Raw genomic sequence first — 21,920 nt, forward strand, 5'->3', positions numbered from 1 at the left:
TTCTTCCATAGCTGTATCCATAGATTTATCACTCCCTCTGTATCATACATGCCTACTTTCCCGGAAGTCGTGGGAGGCTCACGATTTTTCGGGTAACTCCCCGCACACCCCGTAGAGTAGGCACTTCTCCTGCATTCCTGCCCACTTCCTAGTGAAGTAGGCAGAATGGGGGAGAATTTCTAGAGCAAACGTGGATTCCCGTGTAGGGGGCGAGGCTTAATGACGCTATTCTGCAATAATCAAGTCATTTGGTCCCGCCCCTATTTAAATTTGCACCAAGGACACAGAGTGTGAGCGGGTGGGAATTTATGTGGAATAATCCACCAGGGTAATATATCTATGTAGAGAAAAGTGATTGGACACTGACAGGACATAGATAAACAATATTTTATTGACGTCAGTACTTTGTAGATCCACCACGTGCAGTGATTACTGCAGACACCCTTCTTGGCAAACTGTCTGTCCACAAGTTACTGGATAACAGCAGGGGGTATGTTTTGCCATTCCGCCTTACGTACACTGACCAACTGTGACACTGAAGAAGGTCGAGTCAGCCTAGAACGCACCCATCGTTCTAATTCGTCCCAGAGGTTCTCACTGGGGTTAAGATCTGGAGTCAGAGGTGGCCAGTACATCCAGGTTACCACATTTTCTGTATACTAGTCCAGCGTCACCCTGGAAACATGGCAGGTGGCATTGTCATCCTGATAAAAACATTCATTGCTTCTGTAGAACTGCCACAATGAACATCTTTATACTTCTCAGAGTTAATGTGACCATGCACGGACCCATGCTAAACCAGCTGCAATGCAGAGGTGTCCAATCACTTTTGTCTACATAGTGTACATTGTATATGAGAGATAATCTGGAAGAGCACACAGGGTCTTACCTTGCACCAACACTGGAATTTAGAAACCTGGAAATCCTCGGATACTGGAAATATTTAAAATAAGATTTACGTACAGGGAAAAAATATCAGCATCACTATAAATTTAAAAATATTTTATCTTCAAGTTAATATTAGATGCCACATTGCAACACTGAGTTCTATGTACTATACAGATGGTTCAGGATCTGCTCTGAATGCTGAAGTTTTATAATCAGTGGCTATGTAGCTAACCAACAGCGTCCAAATATCTGGAGACGGAACCAGTTACGCCTCCTCCGGCCCACCTCAGCCCAGCGCCGCAGGTAGGCTCCATTTGCTGGGCGCCCACTGATATTCTGTTACCAGCGGGCGCCCAGATCTTTCCCCACAACAACACTGGCAGGTGGAGGCTGGAGCTCACTCCAGAGCTCCGGCTTCCAGCTCCTGAAGTGTGCACTATGGGCGAGATGTCATGAGGTCTCTCCCATAGTTCCGAGGAGCAGCCTGTTGAACGGCCGGGGATTCAGGTGCGGTTCTTATGGTAAGTATTGTGTTGGGGTTTTTTTGTGTATAAGCAGCATTACTACTGGGGGCATTACTATTGGTATCACTACTACAGGGAGCATTACTATTGTGGGCACTACTACAGGGGGCATTATTATTGATGGCATTACTACTGGGGGCATTACTATTGTAGGCATTAATATTGGGGGCACTACTACAGGGGGCATTACAGCTAGGGGCATTATTATTTGGGAATTACTATTGGGGGTACTACTACAGAGAACATTACTACTGGGAGGCATTACTACTGGGGGCACTACTACATGGGGCACTGCATAGGGGGCACTGCATATGGGGCACTGTATAAGGGGCACTACCACTATGGACACTGCATAAGGGCCACTGCCACTACTGGGGGCACTGCATAAGGGGCACCACTACTGCGGGAACTGCATAAGGGGCACTACTACTGTCGGCATTATGTGTAGTAGGGGCACTACTACTGTGGGTATTGTGTATACGGGACATTACTTTGGGTTAAAAAGTTAAAATGCCCATTGGTCACAACTTAATGTACCTGCTGCTTACACACCGCTAATTTCTTCTCATGGACTCAAGGTCTAAGGATTACTATTGGGGCTAGGAAACCCATGTCAGGGCATTATCAAAGTGTCACTTAGGATTTTAGTGAGTATTAAGTGAAGCAATAAAACATAACATATTCACTTATGTAACCATTGTGTAAACCATTGTGTCTGCCGGAGCAATGACAGATTTTCGGAATTATGCTGTAGAGTGAGAAAGTTACTAATCAGTGTTAGGGCACCTGGGCGCACTTACCAAACACAGGGACAGGGGTTGGGGGACAGGAGCAGTCTGTTTCTTTACAGTAGTATTCAGGTTATGGGCTATTGCTAGATATGTTATATATTCTCATATAGAAAAATCATTTATTAATTAGTGGGATAAAAGTATAGCTACAATATGGGGCCTGTTTATTTATTATCAGGTTTTAGACCCAATAATTAGAAAATGATTATTGCCAATAAGGAATGATGTACCGCATGCATGTATTTAAATGCACTCGCAGGAATCTGTCCTTGCTGATTGTAAAAGTAAAGTGATCACTAATGTGACCACTTTGCTTTCAGTTTTCGGGACGTTAGCTACCAGGGCCAAGCTCTGGAATGAATTGCTCGTTTCCGCATTATTTAAGGAGAAATTTGATTGATGAATAGAGTTCTAAGGAACCTATTCATCATCACTTAATTTTTACAAAAGTTGTAAAAATTAAGTTATTGGGCCATTCATTAAGGAGGTAAAGCAGCGGAATGGCCCGCTGTCCCCATACACTAGTAACACAGATATCTCCTACTTACCTTCCTCTGGCGGAATGGCCCGCTGTCCCCATACACTAGTATCACAGATATCTCCTACTTACCTTCCTTTGGCGGAATGGCCCGCTGTCCCCATATACTAGTATCACATATATCTCCTGCTTGCCGTCCTCTGCCGGAATGGCCCACTGTCCCCATATACTAGTATCACAGATATATCCTGCTTACCTTCCTCTGGCAGAATGGCCCGCTGTCCCCATACACTAGTAACACAGATATCTCCTACTTACCTTCCTCTGGCGGAATGGCCCGCTGTCCCATACACTAGTATCACAGATATCTCCTGCTTACCTTCCTTTGGCGGAATGGCCCGCTGTCCCCATATACTAGTATCACATATATCTCCTGCTTGCCGTCCTCTGCCGGAATGGCCCGCTGTCCCCATACACTAGTATCACAGATATCTCCTGCTTACCTTCCTTTGGCGGAATGGCCCGCTGTCCCCATACACTAGTATCACAGATATCTCCTGCTTACCTTCCTTTGGTGGAATGGCCCGCTGTCCCATACACTAGTATCACAGATATCTCCTGCTTAAATTCCTTTGGCGGAATGACCCGCTGTCCCCATACACTAGTATCACAGATATCTCCTGCTTATCTTCCTCTCGCGGAGTGGCCCGCTGTCCCATACACTAGAATCACAGATATCTCCTGCTTAAATTCCTTTGGCGGAATGGCCCGCTATCCCCATACACTAGTATCACAGATATCTCCTGCTTACCTTCCTCTGGCGGAATGGCCCGCTGTCCCCATACACTAGTATGGGGACAGAATTCATCAAGCACCATAAATACAATATTTTCAGAGCTTGATTGCTGGAGCATTCGCCATCTTCCGTATGGGAAGGAGTCCTGGGTCGTGAAAAGGGATCCTTTCGGATGTCGGAGCTCTTGTGTGCATGCGTGACCTGCTCCGAGAGGAGCAATGAAAGTGTTCGGGAAGACAGCTGATTTGATGAATTCCTCTGGCGCTCTCGTCGAGAAGAAACGTTAACTATCGAAGTCCGTTTGGACAATGATAATTAACATATTGAATAGACCAATTAGTGTTTATAATTATGTTGTGTTTTTTTCATTTTTTGTTTATAATGAAATTGTCCGTGTTAAATTTAATTAAGTTCACAAATTTACTTACAGTAAGAATTGTTTTTTTTTTTGTTTTTCGTATCTACTTACTATCGGCCGGAAAATGAAGCCCAGGATCCTCTTCACCACGTCGGGCATCTTACAGAGTTGTGCGCATTCCCCCAGGTTGGGGTCTATGAAGTTGTTCTTACTAATAGAAATAATAAAGTGGCCCCATTTATTCACTACCCCTGAAATGCATGAGTATTCCGAACATTCCAGGAGAGTGGGCAACTTACGGACAAAGGTTTTTAGTTTCTCCTGCCTATACATACTATGCCAGGTTATCAGCCCCCGCCATCTTTATTAGTCCCCCTGCATTTCCTGATCACAGAGGTCATGGCATCAGAGACTGCCCCACAAACGCTGGCCAGGATTTTATTATGGATCCGTTAGAGTGCTGCCTCATGTGCACAGCACTCTAGAGCTTCAGCAGTCCCACAGCTGAACATTTAGGGCCTGATTCAGACCCACTCGCGAGCGGCTGCGCTCGCAAGTGGGTCGATGTTCTGGACTGAGCATGCGCACGACGGAGGGAGCTCCGTCGTGCGCATGCGCCAGACGCGACGAGCGAAGGAAAGTCCTTCACTCGTTTTGTCTGATCAAAGGGGGCGTGCTGTCGATGTTGATTGACAGCACGCCCCCTTTGGTAGGCGTGCCGGGGGCGTGCCTCCCTGACGGGGGCGTTCCCACGGGAACGCCTCCCGTCAGAAGCCGGCCCACTGACATCACTAGTGATGTCAGTGGGAGTGATTTTGGCTCTGATAGAGCCAAAATCACTCCGGAACTTGCAGTTGAAAACCTCAACCGCAGGCTCCGGCTCGCAGTTTCGATGGTCGCGATGGTCACGACCATCGCGGCCATCAAAATGCACGCTCGTATAGCCTGTGGGTGGTAACCCACAGCTATACGAGCGTCCAGGAGGACGCTCCATTTTCATGGAGGCCGGCCCTCATTCAGAGCGTGCGCTCTGCTCAGAGCGTATGGCTCTGAATGAGGGCCTTAGTTCCCTGCTGACTATAGGCCGCATAGGGGAGCAAAGCCAGAAAGCATCACAGGTGGCCACATGGTGCCTGCAGACAGTTGAGGCCCCCCGTTGATAGTTACGCCGATTGTCATAAGATATTCTTTAAGAGCTCTGCTAGGGGGGAGATGCTGAGCAAAGATCCTTATGCACATCAACTCATCGTAACATAAAGGGATTCTCTCCCGCTTTCCTAAGTGCCCTCCAGTCTGCTTACTGCAATGTTATCTATATATAACTAGAGAATTATCCTCATCCCTGTGCTCTGATCCATTGGAGATTCCATTCCACAGCTGGCAACATTCTCATATTATTGGCTCTGTCTGAGGTAAAAAAAACACCAAATAAATAAAAAATACTTAATTTCTATATATACTGTATATTGTTAGAGGTGTCCAGCATGGAATCTGGTATCCAGAACATTAGGGAAATCCAGAAAAAGTTCCTGTGACTGAGGGCAAATTATGTGATAATTAGGGATGCAATCGGGAAGCCGGCTGACATTAAACTGACAGCCGGCTCCCGACTGTCATATCCCGGTGAGGGTGAAATGCCCGGCGTCTAGATGTATACGCAGCTCATTTCCCCGATGCCGGGAGACCGGCGCCCGGCATCCCGATCGAAGGGATGCTGGGCGCCGCGAGCGGACAGCCGTGGGGGGGAAGGGTTAGGTTTAGTGCACCCGGGCGGGACTTAGGGTTAGGCACCCCCCCGTGAGGGTTAGGGTCAGGCTAGGGGGAGGGAGGGTTAGGCACCCCCCCGGGGGACTTAAGTTTAGGCAGCGGGGAAGGGCTGGTTAGGGTTAGGCACTTACGGGGGGATTAGGGTTAGGCATTTGGGGGGAGGTTAGGGTTAGGCACCCCTAAGGAGAGTTAGGGTTAGGGGGGTTAGGTTAGTCTATACCTACCTTACAACGATCAGGATTTCCAGCGCTGTCGGGCTCACGCTGCCGGGATGTGTTTCAGTGTCGTGCTGCCGCTGCCGGGAATTGAACCACCGGCCATGCGGGGGCGGTATTTCATACCGATTCCGATAATTATATGTACTGAATAACTTTTCCCTCATTCACTTGGGTCATATAGCTCCTCTCAGTGATTACAGATGGTGGAGGCCAATGGCCATGTCTCCATGTATGTCTCTCACTTCATTCTCCTAATGCTCCCCTTAGAGATTGTTTGTCATGGCTGTTTTTTGTGACTTTCCCTTCTTGCACTTGTGTAGCAGTGCTCCTCTCAGTGACTGTAGGAGGGTCACTGGCGGGCGTATCTATAATGGGTGCAGGCTATGCAGGGCACATGGGCCCCTGGCTCCCTTTATTCCGTTGTGTCGCAGTGCTCCTCACAGTGACTGTAGGAGGATGTGATCATTAGTCCTGTTTGGGTGTACAACATTCCCTTGTATAGCAGTGCTCCTCACAGTGACTGTAGGAGGATGTGATCATTAGTCCTGTCTGGGTGTACAACTTCCCCTCATTCCCTTGTGTAGCAGTGCTCCTCACAGTGACTGTATGAGGATGTGATCATTAGTCCTGTCTGGGTGTACAACATTCCCTTGTATAGCAGTGCTCCTCACAGTGACTGTAGGAAGATGTGATAATTGATCCTATCAAGGTGTATAACTTCCCCTTATTCCCTTGTGTAGCAGTGCTCCTCACAGTGACTGTAGGTGGATGTGATCATTAGTCATGTCTGGGTGTATAACTTCCCCTTATTCCCTTGTGTAGCAGTGCTCCTCACAGTGACTGTAGGAAGATGTGATCATTGGTCATGGCTGTGTTTATAACTTTCCCTTTATTCCCTTGTGTAGCAGTGCTCCTCACAGTGACTGTAGGTGGATGTGATCATTAGTCATGTCTGGGTGTACAACTTCCCCTTATTCCCTTGTATAGCAGTGCTCCTCACAGTGACTGTAGGAAGATGTGATAATTGATCCTGTCAAGGTGTATAACTTCCCCTTATTCCCTTGTGTAGCAGTGCTCCTCACAGTGACTGTAGGAGGATATGATCATTAGTCATGTCTGGGTGTATAACTTCCCCTTATTCCCTTGTGTAGCAGTGCTCCTCACAGTGACTGTAGGAAGATGTGATCATTAGTCATGTCTGGGTGTATAACTTCCCCTTATTCCCTTGTGTAGCAGTGCTCCTCACAGTGACTGTAGCTGGATGTGATCATTAGTCATATCTGGGTGTACAACTTCCTCTCATTCCCTTGTATAGCAGTGCTCCTCACAGTGACTGTAGGTGGATGTGATCATTAGTCCTGTCTGGGTGTACAACTTCCCCTCATTCCTTTGTAGAGCAGTGCTCCTCACAGCGACTGTAAGAAGATGTGATAATTGATCCTGTCAAGGTGTATGACTTCCCCTTATTCCCTTGTAGAGCAGTGCTCCTCACAGTGATTGTAGGAAGATGTGATCATTGGTCATGGCTGTGTTTATGACTTTCCTCTCATATTTTTATGTTTTATCTTGGTTTTTCCATACTTTTGTCATATTATAATTATAAATATGACAAAACCCTTTTTATTTTTTCTGTTCTTTTTCACTTCAATATGAAAAGGGGGTCTATTTACTAAGCTTTGTTAGGAGATAAAGTGAACGGTACCTTACCACCGTTCACTTTGGCCCGTAATCAATTTGAGCCGAGCTACGGCCCGGACTTAACGCTGCCTTCGCCTGTTTTGTAGGCTTTAAAGTATCGCACGCGTGCCCGCGTATCCCCGTATTCAATTTGAAAGTAGGCGAAAACAGGACCCGGCGATACTTGGATCGGCGTTAAAAAAACTGGAATTTTCGGGAAATAATCCTAGGACCCCCCCAAAAGATGTCAAGACATGGGGGATCACTATGGGTACACCCGTTTTTGGCTGCAAAAGAAAAATCGGGTTTTAAATAGCCGCTGCAGGTGTTTTTTTTCTTGACTTTGAAGAAGTGATGCAGAAGAGCACTTAGCTAATTTTTTTCGTTTTTAAAAATGGTCCCATCAAATTTGGGGTACATGAAAATGGGTACTAGCATATTTTTAAGTCCCAAAACGCATTTTTATAAATTCTGCAAAAATGCACCTGCCACGGCTATTTGAAACCCCGACTTCCTTCAGGAGTTAAAAATGGGGGTACCCATAGTGATCCCCCATGTCTACACATGTTTGGGCGATTCACACCACGTAGGAACTGTCAGTAGCCGGAGCCAATCAGCGGCCGCTCTACAGTCAGTGCAGCCGCTGATTGGCTCTCGGGAAGTGCCAGCTCCATGCATGTTCCGTCAGCTGGCATTCGGGAGCTATCAGTATGTGTGGCAACACACATACTGATAGCTGTTGTGTGGGTCGTGTAAACTCGTTTTTTTGTTTTGCTAAGTTCCTGGATTACTGCGGAGACCGGCGCCAGGATATAGGTGAGTATGAATTTTTCTTTGCAGACCCATTCATTGAGGACAATCTACTGGACAAGGGACAGACACATCTGGTATAGGTAAGTATGTGTGAATGGGTAGGTGTGTGTAATAAAGTTATACTGTCACGGTGTGTGTTTTGTCTTTTTTTAACTATTTTACAGTGAAGTTACAGGTGCCGCATGTCTGCTGGCACTTGTTGTTCTTCAAGTGCAAAATGGCAGGCATGCTGTCACTTGTAGTTCCACTGTAAAACACAATAGTTTTACATTATTTGCCCCCCCCCATTACATCCATACCCACCAAACCAGGGGTATGGGGAAGAACCCCAGGCTTCAGCGTAAGCCTGTGGTGCTCGGGAAGGGGGGACCCAGAGATCACCGGCTTGCGCTGACCGATTTGGGATGCTAATGCTTTGGACCTGGAGCCCCGGTGATTGGGTCTTCTGGCTGTGGCATTACACCCCAGTCGGTTGGGTCGGTCGCAGGTCTTAACTATAGGGGGATCCCCACGTTTTTTTTCCAACTATATTTAAAACCAGAACTGGTCCCTGCAGCCTTGGGTTGGTTTCTAAAATACGGTGGAACCATACACAATTTGTTCCCCATATTTTTAGAAACCACCACTGCCTGGCAAGCCTGGGGCTGATTTGGCTTTTGGGGGGGAACCTTATGTAATTTTTTTTGTAAATTTTTACCCCGTTTTTTTACAGGTTAAACAAAAGGGGAATTTTCAGGAAATATTCTAGGGAACCCCCTAAAGATGTGGAGATATGGGGGATCACTATGGGTACCCCCATTTTTAACTCCTGAAGGAAGTCGGGGTTTCTAATAGCCGCAGCAGGTGCATAAATGCGGCTTTGAATAAGGTGATGCAGAAGAGCATTTAGAAGTTTTTTTAGGGCAAAACAACTATGCCCATCAAATTTGGGGTACTTGAAAATGGGGTTCAGCATATTTTAAACTTGCTAAAGTGACTTAAACAAATCGTGAAAAATCCACCTGGCGCAAACACCTGCAATCAAAAAACACATGGGGCATACTTGGGGACCCCCCCAGAGTCAAGTTCGCTAGTTTTTAAGTTTGTGCCCCAACTTTTTTTTTTTCGCCCCCTTTTTCAAAGTAAATTTTTGGGGTGTCCTTAAGTTTTGTTTTGTGTTTTTTACACAGATTACCTTTGGGGGACTGACTGAAGGCTGCACGGCGTTTCTCGAAACGTTGCACCCCAAAACCCCAATTCTGCACTTTTTACCGCCTGTCATTCATAGGCTATACTTTATCGCCTAGGCGGAAAGTCTTTGAAGTTGAATACGGGGTAAAACCAAAACAGGCGATAATGACGTCATCGTCAGTAAATTACTGCGGATCCGGACTTAACGCCTCAAATTGAATACGGCCCTTAATCTCCTAACAAAGCTTAGTAAATAGACCCCTATATAACACAGAGCAGCATTTTCATGTACCATACCCTGACAGTGATTGTTAACAGCCAATCAGTGCAGACACCACATAAATGTACTTCATACACAGTCTAACACATGGTCCCGGAATTAATGTTCGCATTTCACTTTTTCAGATAATTGCTGACCACAATACTTAAATACCTGGACATGGCTTAACTGTGTATAGTGTGCATGTTCTCTTCATGTTTGCATGGTTTTCTCCCACAGGCCACAAACATACTGAAAGGTTAATTGGATTCCTTCTAAATTAACACTAGTCTCCATGTGTGTATGTTAGGGAATTTAGGGGGAGATGTTTCAAGCCGCAGAGTGGGATAAAGTTACACAACGCAACCGGTCAGCTCCTGTCATTTATCTAGTGCAGCATTTGAAATGTTAGATGCTGATTGGTTGCATTGGGCAATTACACCACTTTATCTACAGTGGTGCTTGGAAGTTTGTGAACCCTTCAATATTTTCTATATTTCTACTGAAATTTGGCCTAAAGCTACCTCAGATTTTTACACAAGTCCTAAAACTAGATAAAGACTAAAGCAAATGAGGCAAATAAATTAAACATGCTAATTTTTAAATTTTTTTGAGGACAATGATCCAATATCACAGTTGCAAAAGTATGTGAACCTTTAGGCTTAGCAGACAGGGCCGCCTTCAGATATCATGGGGCCTGGGACAGGCCAAATAGGCAGAGCCCCCCAGCCCCCATTATACAGAGCCTCACCCTTCCCCGAGTAATCTCCCTCCCTCCGCACAACGAGGGCCCCGGGGCCTTCCCACCCACTACTTTTTCCCTGTTAAATTTACATTTACTGACAGGCGCCACCTGCGCCCAGTACTATATCCTCTCCCTACCTCTCCGACCGCCCGCTGCTGTTGCGGTGTTTATGGATGCTCCCGTCTGCTCGATTGTGTTATTGGTTAGCAGCACAGAGCAGGCTGGGAGCATCCACTCTGCCTGCCTCCAACAGCCAGCCACATACATAGCAGCAGCGACGGGCGTTTGGAAAGATAGTGAGAGGGTATATTGTAGTAGTGGGCACGGGCGGCCGCGGACCACCTGCCGAGCCTGTCAGTGAACGTAAGTTTAGCAGGGTGGAAATAGTGGACAGGCGGTAGGAGGAGCGGTCGGGCCCCCAGAGTATCCGGGCCCGGGACTCCAGGCCCGGCCGTCCCCCTTGATGGCAGCCCTGTTAGCAGATACTGTATTTTGAAGGTGAAATTAGAGTCAGGTATTTTCAATCTATTGGATGGCAATCAGGTGTGAGTGGACAACTTGTCTTTTTAAAAGAACAGGGATCTATCAAAATCTGATGATCACAACACATGTTTGTGGAAGTGTATCAGGCCATGAACATAGGAGATTTCTAAGGACCTCAGAAGAAGAGTTGTTGATGTTCATCAGGCTGGAAAATGTTACAAAACTATCTCTAAAGATTTTGGACTCCATCAGTCAACAGTCAGACAGATTGTGTACAAATGGAGAAAATTCCAGATCATTATTACCCTCCCCAGGAGTGGTCGGCCAAAAAAGATCACACCAAGAGCAAAGCCTCAAATAGTTTGCAAGGTCACAAAGGAACCCATTGTAACCTCTAAACAACTGAAGGCCTTTCTCACTATGGCTAATGTCAATGTTCATGAGTCCACCATCAGGAGGACACTGAACAACAATGGTATGCTTGGCTGAAAAAGCATGAAAAAGCAAAAAAAATGAACATTGCTGCCCATCTGCAATTTGCTAAAGATCACCTGGACAAGCCTGAAAACTATAGGAACAATGTTTTGTGGACAGATGAGTCCAAAATAGAGCTTTTTGGTTTAAATGAGAAGCATTATGTTTGGAGAAAGGAGAACACTGCATTCCAGCATAAAAACCTCATACCATCTGTGAAACACGGTGGTGGTGGTGGTGGTATCATGGTTTGGGCCTGTTTTGCTGCATCTGGCCCAGGACGACTTGTCATCATTGATGAGACAATGTATTCTGAATTATACCAGAATATTCTAAGGAAAATGTCAGGACATCTGTCCATGAGCTGCGTCTCAATAGAACGTGGGTCATGCAGCAAGACAACGACCCAAAGAACACAAGTAATTTCACCAAAAAATGGTTAAAGAAGAATACATTTTAAGTTTTGGAATGGTCAAGTCAAAATCCTGACCTTAATCCAATCGAAACGTTGTGGAAAGACCTGAAGCGAACAGTTCATGGGAGGAAACCCACCAACATAACAGAGTTGAAGCTATTTTGTACGGGGAAATGGGGTAAAATTCCTCCAAACCGATGTTCAGGACTAATCATCAAGTATCGGAAACATTTAGAAGCAGTTATTGCTGCACAAGGGGGGTCACACCAGATACTGAAAGCAAAGGTTCACATACTGTTGGCACTTACAGATATGTGATATTGGATAATGTTCCTCAATGAACAAATGAGCACGTCTATTTTTTTTTCTCATTTGTTTGATTTGCTTCTCTTTCTCTACTTTTAGGACTCGTGTGAAAATCTGAGGTAGTTTTAGGCCAAATTTCAGCATAAATATAGAAAATTCTGAAGGGTTCACAAACTTTCAAACACCACTGTATCTCCAAGGCTTGGTACATCCCCCTTTAGACTGTAAGCTACAACAGGGCAGGGACTGATATGAAACCCAAATATTCTCTGTACAGTGCTGAGTAAATTGGTGGTGTTATATAAATAAATGATTATTCTTCCAGGGTGCTATGTTTAAATGTATTTACCCCTCACCCTAATATCCAGCTTTCACTACTTGTACTCAGCACATGCCACTTACAACTTATCTGCTACGGTTTTCCCTTTGTCTCCAAGAACCGCCTTCCAGAGCAGCTCATATGCATAACCCACTCGTGGAGGCCTGAACAAGATGAGCTGAAAAGAAAAATTTAATTTTAATAATTTTATATAATCTAAAATTGGTGAAATATAAGTAATGTAAGCAGTAAATGTAGAAGTGAAGAGGAAATTGTTGTTGGAATACTACAACAATTCTAGTCTTAACATTGCTTAAGTAGTTACACTGGAGGTACTGCAGGTGGTGCTGTTACCAACATGTTACTAGATGGTCTTTCAGTCTAGTGCAAATCGACTCCATGTTAGTTGCTAGTTATGCTGTGTCTGTATGGTGAGAAACCAGCACTGTTCATACTACAGTTTTGCTTCATAAACCTTCTATGTTTGTTTGATGACTGATCAAAGAAGCAAGGTTATAGGACCAGGCACCATGTATCCCAGTCACCATACCTGGCACGAGAATACTGCAAAGGGCATGTGGGATGCACTGCAGAAGCTGCATGAATGATCCAGTTTAAACAGAAAATTATTCCTAAAAAAACTTTACCAAATGAGACTTGGCAAAGCAAAGGACACTCAGAAGCATGTAAATGCAATACAGGAGACAGTCTATAGGTGAGGATAGAAAGTGCAATAATGTAGTACAGGTTGAGTCTCCCATATCCAAATATTCTGAAATACGGAATATTACGAAATATGGAATTTGTTTTGCATGACTGAGATATTGAAACCTATACTTTTTGATGGTTCAATGTACACAAAGTATGTTTAAGGCGCAAAATTATTAAAAATATTGTATAAAATTACCTTCAGGCTTTGTGTATAAGGTATATATAAAACATAAATTAATTTTACATATGTACACAAACTTTGAGTCACAAAATTATTGAAAATATTGTATAAAATTACCTGCAGGCTGTGTGTATAAGGTGTATATAAAACATAAATGCAGTCTGTTTAGATTTGGGTCCCATTCCCAAGATATTTCATTATGGTATGCAATTATTCCAAAATACGGAATATTCTAGTAAGGACATTTATGTGCTTACCTGTTAAATCCTTTTCTTCAATTCCATAGGACACAGGCTTTACGCTTGGTATAGGTTGGTGAGTAGGAGTCTAGGCACCAAATAGTTAAAACTCTTTACCCATGAGCCCCTGCTCCCTCACCCCCATGACCCTCTCCCAGCCACAGGCAACTAAGTTAAGTTAACATGCCTAAAGCAAGAAGGAGGAGAAGGAAGAACGAGTCACATACAGGTCCAAAAACAAAGCAGATGCGGACAGGAGAAGCAGAGCAGTCCCACATAAATCTCCTTTTCTTCTTTCTCCATAGGGGACACAGGCTTTATCCTGGGATGTCCCAAAGCTAATCTCCTAAGGGAGGGAACGCTCCTGAGCTGCGCTGAGAACTCTTCTCACAAAAGTACCAACAGAAGAGGCGAAGGTATCAAAGGAATAGAACTTCACAAAGGTATGGGCAGAGGACCACTTGACAGCTTTACAAAGTTGCTTCGCAGAGGCGCCATGTCGAACTGCCCCCAAAAAATAAATAAATATATATATATATATATATATATATATATATATAGTAAATACTGCTAGTGCATGCATGATAATGTACCAGATTAAGAACAGCTATGCATTATAGAAAATACATCATAGTCCTGTGAATTATAACATATGTATAATGTATAATTCAAGTGCACAGCTTGGAACCTGATCCCTAGAGGAGAGATTGGCCCCCAGGCAGTAGGGCCCACCAGGGGTTTTCTCTGTACCTCTGTGGGCCAGTCTGAACCTTGACATGTACCAGAAAGGGCCCCATCTGCGTGCTCCTCTCACCTTGTGTCCAGCATCCTCTAGAAGATGTTTGGTTTCTAGAAGAACTCGTCTCATACCGGGGTTCGCCTGGAAATATCCGTCCTCTTCATAATATCCAATTCGGAGAGGTTTGGTACAGGAGTAAATCTATAGAACAAAGATCAGCGAGATGAGGGTGTGTCGTAGTGCTGGTCACTAAGTGAATTATAAGTTCTGTACTAAGCTCCCAAAACATATACCCCGTTTTCTGCTGTAAACATGATATTATTATGGTTTTCTGTGGAAATCAGTATAAATCTCACTCCTCCCATGGGAACATCAGAGTTAGGGAGTCCTTCCCCTATCCCCATACACTCCTCACCTATTATATATGTGTGTGTGTCTCATTACCTCCTCATTGAAATGAAGGGGTGGCAAATTTGGGTCCAGGCAAAAAAACTCATCACACCATAGAGCCCTCATGGAAAGTACCAGAGCGTCCACATCTCTCGCCATAGGTCCTGTGCATAGTGACACTGAAATAATAGATACATAATAAATGTTCACCCTTCTTACACTCCATCGCAGTCTGGGCAATAGGAGATACCAAAAAAAAATGTCCAACCCCAATATAATGTATTACTATCTGTGCAACAGACATGCAACAAATGCGTACCTCTTATATCCTATTAGTATCATAGAAATAACATACATGCAACACATGTATACAGTACCTGTTACATCCTATTACTGTCATAGATATAACACACACATTGTACAAATATGCACCCTCTCTTACACGTTTTTAATGTCACCATTGACTCCCATTAAAAGTGTACCCCTCTTGTACCCTATTACCCTCACTGAAGTAACAGACATATAATACTCTGTGCTGTGTACCGGTATCTCAGTTTACAGCACAAAGGAGCAGCTGACTGGGGTCACAGAGCATGAGCCCAGCGATCAGCTGACAGGAGCTCACTGATCACCAGCCCCTGGTGCAGGTGAGTGTTATTTATTTATTTTTCTATGTAATCAGCCTGTGGTCTATCAGACACACATGGCTGATTACAGAAGCCTGCTCCGGGCCCTGCTTTTCCTGTCAGCAGGCAGGGAAGGCTGAGCTGGAGATGGGGAAACAGGGAAAAAGCCTGCATAATGCCATCTCTAAATAGCGTTATTATAGCAGGACTCCATCCCCTGCATCTTTTCACAATTTCTTTTAGTAATCTGAAACAGATCACATTTTCCCTTCCAGATATGGGAAAGGCGATATGCCTACTAAAACAGTGCAAATTTAAGGGCTGTGGAGTAGTTTTTATGAAAACTGCTCCAAAAGCTCTTTAATACATTTAAGTTATACTAAAATAATGTAAAAAGGGTGTGAAAAAAACAGTTTTCACATTATTTTAGTAAAAAATAATATGGATAAATATGCCAGTTAATAACAGAATCAACCAACCCCTAAACCCCAAAGTGGAGTGTAATGCTGGGCATACACCGTCAGATAAAATGTCTGTCAGTGTATGGCTCACAATATCTGCTTTCCTCTCCTGGGGAGGAAATATTTCCCCGTTCCTCCGCTGAGAAGGAACGGGAAATATTGAGTGGTCGGCCGCGGCCAGGGCCGGTGCAAGGTTTCAGGGCGCCCTAGGCAAAGGTTCACAATGCAGCCCCTGTTTTCCCCCAAACCTAATAATATTCACATGACCCGAATTAAAGGGATGATTCCCCCTGCAGTGCCCCCAGTAGAAAGTGCCCCTGTAGTTCCCCCAGTTGTAAAGCCCTTGTAGTGCCCCCAGTAGTAATGCTCCCTGCAGTGCCCCCAGTAGTAATGTCCTTGTAGTGCCCCCAGTAGTAATGCTCCCTGCAGTGCCACCAGTAGTAATGCCCCTTGAAGTGCCCCCAGTAGTAAGGGCCCCTGTAGTGCTCCCAATAGTGCCCCCATATGATGCCCCCAGTAGTAAGGCCCCTGTAGTGCCCCCAATAGTAAGGCCCCTGTAGTGCCCCCATATGATGCCCCCAGTAGTAAGCCCGCTGTAGTGCCCCCATATGATGCCCCCAGTAGTGCCCCCTGTAGTAAGACAGCACCCCTCCCCCCCTTACCTTAAACTCCATACCGGTGCCTGCTGCCGTCCGTCCCCGGTGCCCGCTCTTCGGAAGTATGTGAGTAACGTCATCATGATGTCACTCCCATATTGCACTGCGGGACCCCTAAACCCCAAAGTGGAGTGTAATGCTGGGCATACACCGTCAGATAAAATGTCTGTCAGTGTATGGCTCACAATATCTGCTTTCCTCTCCTGGGGAGGAAATATTTCCCCGTTCCTCCGCTGAGAAGGAACGGGAAATATTGAGTGGTCGGCCGCGGCCAGGGCCGGTGCAAGGTTTCAGGGCGCCCTAGGCAAAGGTTCACAATGCAGCCCCTGTTTTCCCCCAAACCTAATAATATTCACATGACCCGAATTAAAGGGATGATTCCCCCTGCAGTGCCCCCAGTAGAAAGTGCCCCTGTAGTTCCCCCAGTTGTAAAGCCCTTGTAGTGCCCCCAGTAGTAATGCTCCCTGCAGTGCCCCCAGTAGTAATGTCCTTGTAGTGCCCCCAGTAGTAATGCTCCCTGCAGTGCCACCAGTAGTAATGCCCCTTGAAGTGCCCCCAGTAGTAAGGGCCCCTGTAGTGCTCCCAATAGTGCCCCCATATGATGCCCCCAGTAGTAAGGCCCCTGTAGTGCCCCCATATGATGCCCCCAGTAGTAAGGCCCCTGTAGTGCCCCCAATAGTAAGGCCCCTGTAGTGCCCCCATATGATGCCCCCAGTAGTAAGCCCGCTGTAGTGCCCCCATATGATGCCCCCAGTAGTGCCCCCTGTAGTAAGACAGCACCCCTCCCCCCCTTACCTTAAACTCCATACTGGTGCCTGCTGCCGTCCGTCCCCGGTGCCCGCTCTTCGGAAGTATGTGAGTAACGTCATCATGATGTCACTCCCATATTGCACTGCGGGACCCGGAAGCCAGACCTCAGGAGTGAGCTCCGTCCTCCGGCTGGCGCCAGGGGGGGGGTGAAGAGAGGAGCCAGGTGCCCGCTGGTAAAACAATCTCAGCGGGCGCCCAGCAAATGGAGGGTGCAAGGCGGACTCAGAAGCGCCCTCCAGTGGACGGCGCCCCTAGGCAGCTGCCTAAGCTTGCCTAGTGGAAGAGCCGGCCCTGGCCGCAGCAGTGCATGTTGGAAGATTTATTGGTCACAATACTCTATGCAATTATCGGCCTATTCCACCGATAATCTACATATTGGGCTCATAATTGCATAATTTATGCCCGCCATAACATACAATATTAAATTAAACCAACCAGATACAATTTCTAACATCTATTCATCCACAAATAATATCCAAATTTTACCTGCAGTCATTCCATCAATGCACGCACGGACTCCACGAAGGCTGCAAAATGAAATATTATATATTATATAGGGATAACAATTATTATTTAACTTTAAATCCTGACTACATGTCTTTAGTGCATATTGATGTTATTTCATCTACCATGATTGAATATTGTGCTAGAAATTAATATAATCCCATCCATCTTGACCAAATATTGTTCTAGAAACTGATATTACCGTACCTACAATTCTCTGACCATGCATTCTGCTAGAAATTCATATTCTCATATACTGTACGAATCGGTCCAGTTGTAAATAGTTTATGCACCATTATTTGTGCTGGGTTACCTGGGGAATTGGGTCTAACGGGAACCTTGGAATTCACTAGGAATCCCCTGCAAAAGAAGTGATGGACATTAGCCCAGGGAACTCTGCTCATGGCTGCTACTGATGAAGAGGAGGAGGATCAGAAACTGGTGAGGGGCTGGCAGCACTTTGTCATAGTCCATATAGATTCGCCCATTTCTACCCACTGTACATTCTTGGGAATTGCCCCAGGATCTGCTCAACGATTTCAGTTTGTGGATTGTGTACTTAAAAAAAAAAGTTGCTACCTACAGCATAAAATTAAATGTTTTGTTTTGGAATATATTGGTCAAGAATGATTCACTACAGTTTGTGGGCCGCACCATAAGACCATTGCACACCCGTTTTATGCTACATAGAAGAATTTTCAATAAATATCCAGACAAATTACATTATATCAGAATGGTTCTCTAAAAAATGCTTCCATCAAAGGAATTGAGGGCATGATTCACTACCTTAAGCAATTACATATGCAATAGCAATTACGCACGCAGTTCAACTACGATAGTATGCTAATACATTGCGATCGCCATGCCCTCGCAGCACTTCCCATGGAGGCCCACTATACTCAGCACACATCCGTAATGTTTAGCAAGCCTGCAAAACCATCGGTACAATCGACTACCATCGCAGCCTCACGCACATCAGAAATTGCTAACAATGCACACTATGAGATCTCAGACTGCGTAGGCCATCGCAGTGGATAATTTATGCACGCCCCAGCAACGGCGTTCAAATGCACTGGCACACCACCGTTCGCCTCCCCACAGTCCCGATAATAATTGGCCGATTGGGTGCATAATCGCAGTTGCGTAAGGTAGTGAATCAGCCCCCGGGAACATTAAAGTGACCAATAGGGGAGGAGATCGCTGTAGCCTTTTCTGTAAGAGAGAAGCCTATTGGATTTTTTGGCTACAGATCCTCACCCGTTTGGGACTGAATGACACTATAGAATTAAACAATCTCTAGGAATTTTAATTACTAGGATATTGCTTGATGTCTGGAATTAATTTTATGTTTTTGTTGAATTTTCTTCTCTCGACTACTAATTATATATATATCGCTGAACATCAAAACAAATTGTATTTTCATTGAACACTAAAACATATCTTCTCCACTATTTTATTAATGACCAGCCCCATGGAATGGGCAGGTCCTCCATCTGAATATGAGTATGCGAGCAGTCAGGGGCGTTTCTAGAGAGGAGGGGGCCCGTGTGCAGTCTCCGACACGGGCCCTCTCCTCTCTCTCCGGTGAGTTGTGCGCGGCCAGCGCCGAAGTTATAGACTCTGGGCACTAGGGTGTGCCCAGAGTCTATAGAGTTTGCACAGGTCACCGGGAAAATGGGTGTGCAGTGCGGGGCCCCCCTGGACCCAGGGGCCCGTGTACCCCGCACACCCTGCACCCATTGTAGATACGCCCCTGCGAGCGGTTCAGCGTCTTTGCACTTAACCCCATGCAACGACACTCCCAGACAGGCCCGGCATGGATGGTGGACTCGAGTTCATTCCTGAGTGGGTGGTGAGCAGTATTGCCGATGGAAATTTTGCATTGAATCATGTGATAACCAGCCTACACTGTCCTATACTTGGTACCAGTACACCTGTAACTGAGGGTCCTTTTAATGTTTTTATGCAATTAAAACATTTATGCACTATGGAGCGCCCCCTATCTTTCTTTTTAATTTAGTGATATATATTTATATATTAACAAGTATATTGGCCCCGGCATATGCTATCACCTCCCCAGCTTTACTCCACCCTGCCCCAGCAGTGTTGTAGCTGCTCGTACTGTTCTCACCCGCCTCCCTCTGATACTAGGCAGGGGAATAGCGAGGGTGGTTCCAGTGGAGCATGAGCTCTGGGCGCCAAAATGGACAGAGGGCGCCATTCAGGTTTCCCGGGAATTCTTGGGGCGCTGCACAGTATGACGGCCGCCTGTTAGTTTTATCTCGGTTAGTTTGCTCTATATCCTAAATAAGTTACGGATTGGAGATCCGTTTCTACATTTCATGCTCCCTCAAGCTGCCCAGATTGTCCCCCTCCGGCCCCCCCCTCCTCTGTGATCATCTTCTGTCACCTCTCCTTTACTGTCAGATTCATAACATTCACTTCTCACCTCTTTAATTCCCTCCCCTATCTACCATGGGATCGGCTCTTTGCCCCTCCCCTCTCCGTTCTTATTGGCTTCTGTCACCACCCCTCTCCTTTTCTTATTGGCAGGTATGAGTTTTAAAAAAACTCACTGCTTTGCTATGTAAAGTAATGAGGTGTTCCTAGGCATGACCACAAAGTGTTATTTGAAAGATCTTTTAAAAGATACTGTATTAGGAGACCTGGAATAATAGTGGTAGACAGAACATGGTTAGCTGTACTCACATTAATATAGGTGCAATGTATATTTGTGAAGTAGGAACATAGCTAAGAAGGGAGCTTCCCATAGGTGATCAGAATATATAATACTATCTCCTCTATTGACTAATAACAATGATGCAAATATGATAAAAGCTAGATCCTAGGTGCTATACATAAATAAAGCAGTGCCAAATGAGCTACCCCTTAATGTCAGACAGTGCATTACCGAAGCATTCTATTCCCCCAATGGGACCTCAGCGCCCGATGTGATACTGCCACTTGTTGCTGTTTTTATCTTCACTTCAGTATTCCTCCGCAGGCTGGCCATACCCCACTGGCGCAGTTGAGTACAGGGAGGGGGCACTACGACATGCACTTTCTCCGGGCGTCATGGTCCCACACTACTCCTCTGATACTAGGTACCCCGTTCCCGGGGTCTGGTCCTCCTTTGCTACGTCTGTTCCTTCGCCCTAGCAATGGGAGCGGTTAGGGCTCACACATCGGCATACACTCCGTGTGCATTGAGGAGACGGGACAGACCGTAGGAAATTATTATAGCAATATATACAGGAGGAATAGGGCTCACCTCTGTCTGCTTGAAGTTGGCTTAAATCCGGCAATTCCACAAACACTGGACGGGAGGTGAATGCTGCCAGCAAGGTCACTTCCAATACTAAGAATTGAACCTCCACCACCAATCAATGCCCCCTCCCCACCGGAAGATCCTGATACCCCCTTGGCTCTGTTATGGGGGTTTAGTGTGTGTCCGTATATTGGGTTACTGGTTTCACAGCTACAGTAGGAGAAAGCGGTAGAGAGTATTATGTAATAGTACATAGCATTGGAATAAATTCCTAATACAGAAAATGTATATAATGGATGCGTGATTAGAATATTCAGCAAAGGGTGGAAATTATATATTATGTGCATATAAGAGTTTCATATAACAAGAGTAGATTTTACAGTCCAGTGTTCTCCATGTGCAGACTGTTGGTAAAGAGTTGTGTATGCATTACCTTACCCATGATCCTCTGCCAGTAGTGGATGGACATGTATAAATCCTGTTTAAATCCCCTTTAACCGGGTACACACTAGATGATATTGTGGATCGGACTATATATCGTCCACATCGGGCAGTGTGCATCCACTATGTCACTGACGATGCTGGCTCCTGGGCATCGTCAGCGTAGTCACCCATCGGACCTGCATGCAGGTCCAACAGGGAATATCGTCAGCTGGGGGCCATGCTGCCGAATGGCCCCCGAAGTCACTCCCGGCATACTCACTTGCCGATGTCAGAACTGCCACCTGGATCCGCCTTACTTGACATCGGCTGGGTACTCATCGTTAAGTGTGTAGCCAGCATATGACTGTGCACTGCTTAGTGGACTGTGCCCCATAGTAAGGGTGACTGTTAGCTGCACTCCAGGGCAAGGA

General features: G+C 45.6%; 1 protein-coding gene across 1 annotated transcript in view; it reads right to left on the minus strand.

Annotated features, from left to right (window-relative positions):
• The window catches only part of LOC148474663 (fatty-acid amide hydrolase 1-like), a 98,204-nt gene that overhangs the window by 14,297 nt on the left and 61,987 nt on the right, over positions 1-21,920 (minus strand). Inside the window, exons 11-12 of the mRNA XM_088458283.1 lie at positions 3,947-4,046; positions 890-933 (exon numbers count right to left, since the gene is read on the minus strand). Coding sequence (XP_088314409.1) covers positions 890-933; positions 3,947-4,046 — 144 coding nt within the window. The remainder of the gene's footprint in view (positions 1-889; positions 934-3,946; positions 4,047-21,920) is intronic.

Source organism: Taudactylus pleione, unplaced genomic scaffold (genome assembly GCF_031769625.1).
Source record: "Taudactylus pleione unplaced genomic scaffold, aTauple2 ptg000824l, whole genome shotgun sequence".
NCBI lineage: Eukaryota > Metazoa > Chordata > Amphibia > Anura > Myobatrachidae > Taudactylus > Taudactylus pleione.